Below are 11,589 nucleotides of genomic sequence, written 5' to 3'. Positions count from 1 at the left end.
GCACATAATACTTGCTCTTGATATAAATAAAGCTAATGGTTTACTCGCGTACAAGAACTTTATACAAACAACATAAAATGAAACATTTTACTTGGAAATATTTCAACTCGAACACATTCTTTCAAAGAGTCATGTTTTTCTTATAAATATAAACAAGTTTATACATATATTTAATTGAACACAACATGATATGAGTTGAAAGAAAAGCTTCGGAAAACTCTGTTTTGTCACTTAGGAAGGGTCACTCACAAAAACTATTTGTTTCTTCTAACCCCCTCCTTAACTCATTTTTCTTCTCTTCACCTAGTGTCTTCTTTGGAAGAATTTCAACACTTAAAACTTCTTATAACCACCTTTGAACTTTCAAGATCTATTTTTACTAATCCTAAACTGGATTAGTCATCCTTAAACTCATCTTAGCTTGTCAACTCCTACTTAGTGCCTTACACGTGTAAGTTTAATATCTTCTCTAATCATGCTCAACTTCAACCCAACACATAAGAAGTTGACTAATATGAATTAGTGAACCACCCTTTCCTCACCTGGCTCGAAACATGTACTACCTTTTTCCTCTCGTTGCCTAGTCAGTATGCATACTTTCTTCCTCAAAACATGTTATTCTTCTACTTAGTCATTTTAATTCCCTAAACCTGGCTCACAACAACCTCTTTACTCTAGAACGCAACCTTCACATGAGTTTTGTTAATTTATAGGAGGAAGAGATATTATCGATTTGTCATACAGAGGGCAAAAACACATATATTAAAATAGGCACATATTATGACAAACACTTTTTTAATGATTTTTTTTTATAAAATACAATGACAAATATTTCCTGACACAAATTGAGATATCTCGTGTCGGTTTTAACTCTTTCATTGACATAAAAATGGATTGAACATAAACAAAACTGACATTGCATATGATTTTGCAAAATATATTTTTAAAAAAGCTTAGGTAAAAATTGACATGGAGGATAGTGTACAATGCCAATTTTAAGTTAACATTGAAGAGGTACATGTCGATTAAGAAATGACATTGAACATGATTGGAATGAAATTTCTTTAATCTAATGCTGGTTTAACCGACATTAAAAATAACTGACATTATAGATCTTCTATGACACGATCTTCCAAGTTGGTTGCAAACCGACATTGAACATATAAAATGTCAATTTCAAACTGACATAAAAGGCTTATTTTTGTACTGTGAACTAACATAAGTTTAATCCTTCATCATATTAACTCCTTCGGTTTTGCTCTGTCCGAAAAAGAAAAAATAGATTCTTCTCACGGGAGATATTGTGACTACAATTTTGGTTATTTACCTACCTACCTACCTACCTATTATTATATTCTCAATTGATTTTCTTTTATAGTTAGCTATTGCAATGAAGCTTATCATGCATTCTTTTTTAATCCAACTCTATCCATCATTCTGTTCTCCTTTGTGTCGAATTAAGTTAGGTTTTAATAGTAATTTTTTTATCGTTCACTCTAGTTGGATAGTTGCAAATATGGCACTTAGATATTTAAAATATTAATTAGCTCATATATAGAAACATTTTTTAAAAAATTACAAATATAGCAAGTATTATCTATATTTTCAAAAAATAAATGGATTTTTAGTGTTCCAATTGATACCATTGGCATTTACAAAGTTTTAAATTCAAAACAATGAAATTGAAAATTTAAGGTACAAGTATATGATTTAGGGGCGTTTGGAAAAATAGCAAAAAATTTTATGATAATAGGATCCATGTCACTACATTTTTTAAATTATAAAAGTAGCAAATTTAAAAGCACATAGTCATTTGATAGCTCTTTGATACTCTTCTGATAGCCTTATGATAATCCTTTGATAGCCCTCTAATATATCTAATTATTTATCATATTTGCAACATGCAGAATATAGGTACTATGAGATTTTTTTCCTAAATTTTTTTATCATCTAAAGCAATTTCCCTATGATTTATTATATAAATAAATGCATCTGCTATTTATCCTATTATCTTTGTGTTTCCTCGTCCTTTTCTTTTCCGAATATTTCAACTACTCCTTCATACTTTTAGGTAGGACTATACGAATTTCATGTAATGAAATATGACATTAATTAACTTTTCACAAAAGAATTGTGATTCATTTACCAATTAAAAGAGATATCATACAAAAGTTATGGTTATTGATCTAGCTAGATTAGTAATACAATATTGGTACATAAGATAGACTTTCTAAAAGAGACGGAAAGATCATGTAATACGCATGTAGATGGTTTCGTTTGCACAATCGTATAATCACGTAAAATCACACAAATAGTGCATGTACAAACAATCATGTTTACACAGTGCACACACACGTTATACAATCTTGCGCCCCCTTTACATGAAATTGTGTGGTTGTATTATTTTATTATGATCATTTGTTTTTCGATACAATTTCATTTGAGCTAAATGACCACTTGTTTTTATACGTTTCTTCATTCTTTCCAACCATACTTATAGATTGTGAAAAATGCTGAAGTGTCTTGAACTTTAAGGGCTTTCGAAAACCAAAAATTTAAAAGATTAATTGATGATAAGTAAATACCGCATCTACGACAAAAGAAAATATTAAAGCTTAACACATGATGATATATCCTTAAGTTGACATAAGAGAAGTAAAACATAGGAAGTAATACATGAGCTATACATGTCTCTCTGTTGGATAGAGTTAATCTCATCATGCAAATAATTAAGAAACACACCTTTTAATGCATTCCATTTTCTTTTTCTAATTTTTTCACGAAATTCATACTTAATGATTTTTTAATTATTATATATTTAATGATTTTTTAGTTATTTTTTTAATTCTTGCACGAAATTCATATTTTCTTAATAATTTTTAATGATTAATGATTTTTTTTAATTATTTTTTGCTTAATGTGGATGATTTTTGTAATCATTTATTATTCTTATTTTTTTTACTATATATTTCCCTGTTTTTTTTTAATTTGTTTGATAATTTCTTCTTCTATTTTATTAGGACGTCTCATTCCTCAATTTATTTACTAACAATTTATAATGATTGGATAATTTGTTCAATAATTTAGGGTTTAAGGAATGATTTTTTTTTAATTTATGTAATTAATCTATATGTTTTCCTTTCTTTCTTTTGTTATTTTAGATGTATTGAAACATTAAATAAAACATTAAAAGAATTAACAAATCATACTCCAAGTAGACAAACTACTAGAGATTAGAAATAAAATTAATTTTTTGAATATGTGGTCATCGAAATAACAATAGAAATTACGTCGACATTACATTGAAGTGAAGAACACAAACACTACAATTAGTTCTGGTATGATTGGTTAATTCTTTTAATGTTTTATTTAAACTTGAATTTTATAGGAGTAATACGAACTCAATACATTCAAAATAACAAAAAAAAAAAAAACATAGAGATTATTTACATAAATTAAAAAAAAATCATTTCTTAAACCTTAACTTATTGAACAAAACATCAAATAATTATCGATATTTTTAATAAATAGATTGAGAAGAAAAACATACCAAATAAAAGAAGAAATTGTCAAACAAATTACAAATTACAAAAATACAGAAGTGTGTAATAAAAAAATAGAAATAATAAATGATTAAAAAATCATTAAGTAAAAGATCATTCAAAAATCATTAAATATATAATCATTAAAAAAGTCATTAAACAAATATGAATTTCATGAAAATTTGAAAAAAAAAAAAGAAAAAAAGATGGAATGCATCTCTTGAAGAGAGGCATTTAAGAGAGAAGGAAAGAATGACTCCCTTTCCAATAAAGACAAATAAATCACCTCTTTTGTCTAAATTGTTTAAAATCCACCCCTTTTATCCAACTTTTTTTTTAAAACCACCCCAATTATTCAACAAAATATATATATAGAAATATAATGCAAATCAAAACCCTTGTAATGCAAAAGCAAAGTAATTTTAACCAGCTTTGAGTATTTATATTTTTAATAAATCTTAAATTTAATTCTAACTATTAGCTTGGAGTATAATTTTTCGTTATTTTATTTTTATTTTTAATCATGATTTTTAATATGAATTTTATTATATATTTATATTTTTATTACATGAAAATGACCGTCGTCGTCGTTTAATCAATTTCAATAAAAATTAACTTCGAAAAACTAAGTTTAAGACTTACTAAAAAAGTATATAATGACTAGAATCGAACTTTTAAAAGTACAAAATTTAAAATTATTAAAATTGTAAGGAAAATGATATTTGAAGGTTTAATAATTTAACAAATTACAACTAATCTTCCAAAGGGAATTGAACTAAATTCCACAATAATATTCAAACATGTAAGTGAGGAACCACCACATCTTGAAGAGCAAAAAACTTTGCCTTTCCACCGTACTCAATTGGCAATACATCTTCCCCAACTTCCTCTATCATATTCCTTTTTTCTTCTTCATTGCTCACAATTAAAATCTGTAAATTATTGTTTTATGCATATATATATATATATATATCACTTTTTGTGCATAAAATACTAATATATATATATATATATATATATATATATCACTTTTTGTGCATAAAATACTAACTATGTAATTCTCTAGAAAAAATATATATGCATCACTTTATCTATTTTTTAATAAGATATTAGAGATACAAAGACTACCAAAAGTACACCAAAAACATATCGTAAATATGTTTTTGAGAAATTAAATTGAGAAATATATTGTAAATATAAAAAGTGTTGCAAAAGAATAGATTATATGATAGGAAAGAATGATTAGATGATATATAGATTGAATATGAATGATTGGAACAAAAGAAATGGTTAGGCTTACGTTTTTGAGGGTTGCAGTGTCAACAAAACGAGAAACCATTCTCCAAATGCTAACGAAAAACCATGGCATGTTTAGAATGAAGCACTTCCCCAAACGTTCTGGGTAGTAATTCTGCAACATTTTTATTTTTATTTTTATCACATACATATAATTATCATTTATTTATTTATTTATTTATTTATTATTATTATTATTATTATTATTATTAATTAAGCATCCAAAATTAATCTTTAGGTCACACAAAACCACACTCATTTTGCTACACTTAACAACATTAAATTTAAAATCAAATCCAAACTTAAAAACTCCACCATAACCTAAATACTAAATACTCCCAAAACAATGTCTCAATACATACATTACACATTTTGATTTCTTTTGTAGCGTTCACATACAAAGAGGAGTGATTTTGTTAGCTTTATTATTTCAAAAGTGATTTTTGCTCCTTTCAAGTTTCAAAATTCCCCCTATATCAATTTATACTCCTAAATTTTAAATTTTGTTAGTCAAAGTTTTAACAAAAAGTTTTTGTCAAAAATAAAAAAATTAACACACATTCATTCCTTCATTATTATTATTATTATTATTATTATTATTATTATTATTATTATTATTATTATTATTATTATTATTATTATTATTATTATTATTATTGCTGTTATTATTATTATTTTAAAAATACCACCTCAATAAATAAATGTACGTAAGATAAGTAACGAAACTGTTATAAGTAATAAATATGAGCTTAAGCTCAACTATACCTATATGCATTTGAGAATAAAAGATGTCTTAAGTTTCAATTTTCCATCTCAAATTTCAATTTCAAATATTTTATTTCAAATTTTATTATAATATCTTTCCAGAAAAACTCTCAGGAAATAGAAACAGCATAGAATGTGAAAAGAATTTAAGATTGTCCACTTGTCCTTGTGGTTATCCTTTATCCTTATGTTAAAATTTAATTTTAATTTATGTTTATATTAAATTTCTCTTTTTGGATTTCATTTCAGTTAATTAAATATGTTTTGATAAAAAATTAAAGATTTTTTTTATTTGTATTATAATGATACCTGTAAAAATTGAAAGGCTGTGATGAGTCCACGTGGATCGACATTCTTGTATGAGATTTGTTGAAGATCAACAATGGCAATCCACTTTTCGTTCCCAATTTCTTTTCCTTTGCAACCACTGTCCAAATTAGTAAATATTCTTTAATAATATTTTTAACCATTTAGTAAAAGAAATTCTATTACTAATTAATAATAATCATAAGTTTTTTCATTATGAATATAATAATAATTATTATTATTATTAAAACGGAGTGGTCTCTCACCTTGCAATCACCTTGTCCAAGAGATGAACTACAAACTCTGCATACAAAGAGACAAAGTTTCAATAATAATAACAATAATAATAATAATAATAATAATAATAATAATAATAATAATAATAATAATAATAATAATAATAATAATAAAATTCTTAATATTTCTCTTAATTTCAATTTTATTGATCTGTGTGGCTAGGCGATAATTTACTAAAAATAAGGCATTAATGAAATTTTGTATGTAAAGAAAAAAAAATATAAAATTTTAGGTAAAAACTTTTAATATATATACATATAATGTATTCTTCAACTTTTCCTTTTCTTATTTTCTTTTCTTTTCTTTGCTTTCTTTCTTTTCTTCTTTTTTTTTTTTTTTTTTTCCTTTTATAACATGTATTTCACAGCTATCGTTAGATTAGTGGAATTATTTTTAAACTTTTGATAAAAATCGAGATAGAGAATGGTACAGTTAGTAATCAAAATGATATGCAACAATTAAAATTTCAGTTTAGTCGCCATCATAACCTTCTATGTCCTAATTTTATATCAAAATTTGATATTTTATATCCCAAACTATCATATAACCATACTTAAATTTCCATCAATATTTTCATATTTCTATAGGTTGGATTTTGATTTGATACTAATGTGTGAAGTCCATCAAACAAAAAAAGAAAAAAGAAAAAAAGAAAAAAACTACTAATATAAAACAATAGACATGTTTGGTTATTTGAAGATAATAATAGATTTATTTATTAATTTAATATTTTTTATCCTTTGTGTACATTTTTTTTAATATTCATAAAAAGTTTGGAAAAAAGGGAAGAACTCGAAACTTCCGTGGACATTTTCTTTATGAAACAACTAAGGTTAATATTTTCAGTTTAATCATCATTTAAATTAAATGATCCAACCGTTAGCTTTATAGATGACAACTACGTTGCTTTCATTTATATTTTCTGTAATATTATTTTTTATCATAGATATAATATAATGTAAAAATATTTATTATTATAGCAAAATTGAGATCTAATTAATTGTCAAAAATCGTAAACAATTATATTAATAATATACATTAACGATGTATTATAATGATAATTTTGAAGATTAAATAAAAAATTTTTTGCTAATGTATGAGAGGGACCGAAGTTGTTGTGTCAAGCGGAGAACACTAATACTTATCGCCTAACCTATTGCTTAAATTATCTAAAAAATACACTAGATTTTTTATTAAAAAGTAGTAATAAGTCAATCTTTTGTTTTGACTGTGCAAAAATAAATAAATAAAAGAAAAAAAAGAAACAAACAAAATGTATTTACAGAACCCTTTAAATCGACTTTTTTTAAACTATTAATCCCCTATAATTCAAGATTAATTAAAGGGGGAAATCAAAATGCTTTCACAAGTTTTTTTCAGATTCTAAGCGGGTGTCTTTTAAAAAATATAAAAAAACGACAAAATATTTACAATTTATCGAACAATTTTTAAAACAAAAAATAAATCTCAGAAGCCTACCGTCTAAAATACAAAAAAATGTTCTGTTAATAACGGCGTGTAATATATTTGCGATCGTTTAGATTTTGTTATTGTTTGGTAAACGATCGTTTAGATATGACTACTATTTGTCTTTTCAATTTCATTGTTTAATTTTATTTTACGTTTAAATTTGGTTACATGATCGTTTAGATTTGGGGACTCAAATCTAAATGATTTTCTTTTTCAAATTTGGTACACGATTTTTTTAATTTTTTTTGGTACACGATCGTTTAGAAACAATAATTTTTTTTACAGAATTGTTTATTTTTTTTTTACACGATCATTTACATTTGGCTACTTAAATCCAAATGATTTTTTTTAATATTCTTTATACACGATCTTTTATTTTTTTTACATGATAGTTTACATTTGGCTAATCCAATCTAAATGATTTTTTTTTCAAATTCTTTATACACGATCTTTTAGATTTTGCTATTCTTTTTTATACACAGTCATTTAGATTTGGTTAACCAAATATAAACGACGTAAAAAAAAAAGAAGAAAGACGATGAAAAGAAATCACAGCAAAAAAAAAAGAGGAAAATAAGGAAGACAGATTAAACGATGTAAATCAAGAATTAAAAAATAAGAAAGATGATGAAAAGAAATCGCATAAAAAAAGAGGAAAAAAGAGGAAAAAAGAAAGACGATGAAAGAAATTGCAGGAGGAAGATGAAAGAAATCGCAGGAGGAAGACGATTTTATCCCAAGGAAGAGAAGAAATATGGAAGGGCAAACATGAAATATTTAAAAAATGACAAATTTTATGGGTTTTGTTACACGGACAGTAAATAATTTGGTATTTTGTTACATCTACCAAAGTTTTCTTTTAAGTATTAGTTTTTATTAAAAATTTTAATCTCAAAACTAATTGTCAATCGCAAAGGATCCGTATTTTTAGAATTTATAAACAAATTTGATTCCTAATCAATTCACAAATATTAAAAAGAAAAACAATAACTCTAAACAATATTTAGCAACAATTCAATTCATATACTTACCGTTTCTAACTCTTCTTGTTAATAAAAAAAATTGAGAAAGTAAAAAAAAATATTATTATATTCAAAATTGACATTCCTACATTACTTTACCAAGGTAGCAATATACTCTGGAAGCGCTTTAAATACCCACACCTTCACCGATGGATTTGAGCCCTCACTAATAGGCTTGAGCCCAAGAGGTACCCAAATTTTAGAAGGCCGAGAGAAGAGATAGGCAAAAGTGAGTTTGCCGACATCTCTACATACACATTGCTGCCATCCATCAGGTGTCGGCAAGGAATGAAATAATATTTTGGACCGTTTCATTTTAACTGTCATAAATAACCGACTGTTAGACCATTTTCTTTAATATCTGACGTACGGTTACCTTATTACCCAACCATTGGTAGCCTTCCCATCCACTTTATGGACCAATCTCAATTCTCATTTGATAACACAATAAACATTCCAACCTCTCCCTCAACTTCTCCTTTCTCCCATTATGTTTTTCTTCTACTTTTTCAAGCAAAATTATATTTTCTTTTAGTTTCCGAGCAACCAAGTATCTATAGAATGTTGGTATACTGGTTGGTTCTAGTGAATGCAATTCCTACGAACGATCTAAAGGCTATTTTATCTTAGGTAAGACAAAACATATGAAATCTGTTTGCAGGTACGAACAGAGCTGCGAAACATCTTAAAAGACCGAACTTTGAAAAAAAAACATCTCAAAGTTAGCTAAATAACAATAATAATTTTTATGCAGAATAGGCAACCGAACTTTGAAAAAAAAAACCCTCGTTTTCAAAATTTATAAAAAGGATTCTTTGAAAAAATCAACATTAAACAAGCAAACATTAGAAATTAAATATTTTAGATCGGTTGAAAATATAAACACTAAAATTGAACAAAAATAGTATTTTTGACGTAAGAATAGTATTAAACTAAATCGTTAGATATTATAAAACAGATAGATTAAATTATTTCTTCTTACCCATTTAAAGATGTATATATACTAAAACGTTACCGAAAGTTAGAAGTCCAGAAACCTAAAAATATTCTTTTGAAAAAATAATAAATTTCCAAAACTTAAAAACTCATTAAATGCCCAACCAATAATGAATCAAACGTCTAAAGAGAGAGTTTAAAACTCATTAAATGCCAAACCAATAATGAATGAGACGTTTGAAGAGAGAGAGAGGAGAAAACTAACTCTTAAACTGGAGTTGATCCTTGGAATGAAAATGGCGATTGGCTATAACTATCATAACGGGGAGTTGTTTAATGGACATTCCTTGTAAGAAAATTTTCTTAGCTTTCAACTCATCTTCAACCTCCGATTCCGCGATGTATCCTTTTGGAACCGTTGCATCTCTCCATTTCTTCCATTGCACAAACATCTTCGCTGCTTTCGAAACTTCCATCGATCTCGCAATCAAAAACCTCATCATCGTTGCATCCGAGTAATCCTGTAAATAAACAAAATAAGAAAAAACAAAAAACTGCGACGATATATTCAGTGTAATCATTTGTTTTTTAGAATTAAGTTTACAACCCGCCCACTTCCCCTACTCTAAATTTTTTGTCTCATTCTTACCTACTTTTTACTCATATTCTAAAACACCAAAGGCAAGTTTTTAAAACCCTAAAAGATCATAACTTGCTAATACTTCAACTTTTTTTTTACTGCAAAAAAGACGCAAACAATGGTTTGAAAACAGGAAGAAATAGACTTAACTTTTGAGAAACTAAAAAAAAAAAAGACGTAACTTGGGTTAACAAAGGAGACCTTAGCTAGTTAATTAGAACAAGTCAAATATTAAGGATTTAGTTACTTGAGTAGAGAAGCCTGATTTCTCGATGGAATTTCTCAACAGGGTCACTGCATTGGCATTAGAATCCTCCATATCGTCGGTGTCGGTGGAAATGGAATGGAAGAGGAAGAGAGGAGATGGTCGATTTGGTTGAAATTTGGAGAGAAGGAAAACGAAGAGTGGAAAGAAAGAGCAAAGAGATGACTTGAAGAGATGGGGGAAATGGAAGGAGAGTACTGATCTCTTAACTGCAAGGGAATGGCTGCAAAAAAAAGTAGGTAAATCATGGCGTCACAAAAAGCCACGTGTCGAAATATCATCCATTTTCACTTTTTCTCATTTATTTTTCAAGCCATCAATTTTAAAAGTTTAAAATTTTTAAAATATAAAGACTTTTAATTCCTCTTACTATCCATATGCATAACTTCGGTGTGGGTAGTTTCTATAAATGTTACCAAAACTTCAAGGTCGAGTACACTAACGTAGCTAATCCATTTTCCTTCGACTCAGCTTCTTTTTACCTTAGCTTTTAGATGTCAAATATACCATTCGGTTCAAAATCACTCATGATAGGTATGTGCTCGATACTTTTTCACACAATCTATTCGAGGTATTAGAAACTATGCAGAATAAAGAAAAAATAATCTATTATAACTATCAAATTTCGATTCTAAAATGTTAAAATGGCTACTTATATTGATAGTTAAGTATTGATTAGACTTAAGATATAATGATGATCAAGTGTAACATTCAAACGGTGTGGTGCAATAAAATAAATGAGTGCAAGGGGATGGAGTTTTTTTTTTTTTTTTTTTTTTCCAATTTTTTAGTTCTACAAATTGTAACCATAAAAATCAATTCAACTTTAGATCTTTAAATTTTTGATGGGTATCTTTATGTAGTCATATTCAAATTGACAAATAAATAATAGTAAGTTAGATTAACAACCATTTAGAGATTCCTTTCTTTAACTCAGCTCTTTGGCTCTCTGGTTTCCCAGGTTTGACCGTACCAACTGGGTGTTCCAGTCGCCTTCCTTCTGAACTGAGTCATATGTGCTAAGGAGCAATGCGTTTACCAATTGACCCT

The 11,589-nt window shown here is 26.9% G+C and overlaps 1 protein-coding gene across 2 annotated transcripts; it reads right to left on the bottom strand.

Annotated features, from left to right (window-relative positions):
• Positions 1 to 4,214: 4,214 nt before the first annotated feature.
• LOC103493455 (sec14 cytosolic factor-like) lies at positions 4,215 to 10,735 on the bottom strand. 2 transcript variants are annotated; one of them, XM_051091427.1, is made up of 6 exons: positions 10,522 to 10,735; positions 9,900 to 10,155; positions 6,176 to 6,212; positions 5,913 to 6,030; positions 4,843 to 4,953; positions 4,215 to 4,535 (listed from the first exon to the last, which is right to left on the bottom strand). In XM_051091427.1, exons 1-6 carry the CDS (start codon positions 10,591 to 10,593, stop codon positions 4,515 to 4,517), a joined length of 615 nt encoding a protein of 204 aa, XP_050947384.1. In that variant the 5' UTR covers positions 10,594 to 10,735; the 3' UTR covers positions 4,215 to 4,514. The 2 variants fall into 2 exon arrangements, with proteins under 2 accessions (XP_050947384.1, XP_008452419.2); XM_008454197.3 differs by having other exon boundaries at positions 4,215 to 4,474.
• Between the last annotated feature and the right edge of the window lie 854 nt (positions 10,736 to 11,589).

This window comes from Cucumis melo, chromosome 10 (assembly GCF_025177605.1).
Source record: "Cucumis melo cultivar AY chromosome 10, USDA_Cmelo_AY_1.0, whole genome shotgun sequence".
Classification (NCBI taxonomy): Eukaryota; Viridiplantae; Streptophyta; class Magnoliopsida; order Cucurbitales; family Cucurbitaceae; genus Cucumis; species Cucumis melo.
Note: the sequence above shows the minus strand (reverse complement) of the source record. Positions and strands in the feature narration are given on the sequence as shown.

Excerpts from the sequence above, each read along its gene's own strand:
- LOC103493455 (XM_008454197.3), bottom strand. The coding sequence starts at position 10,593 with ATGGAGGATTCTAATGCCAATGCAGTGACCCTGTTGAGAAATTCCATC. Across the intron at positions 10,156-10,521 it reads AATCAGGCTTCTCTACTCAA|GATTACTCGGATGCAACGAT; the intron begins GTAACTAAATCC and ends GTTTATTTACAG. Across the intron at positions 6,031-6,175 it reads TTGGACAAGGTGATTGCAAG|TGGTTGCAAAGGAAAAGAAA; the intron begins GTGAGAGACCAC and ends TAATTTGGACAG.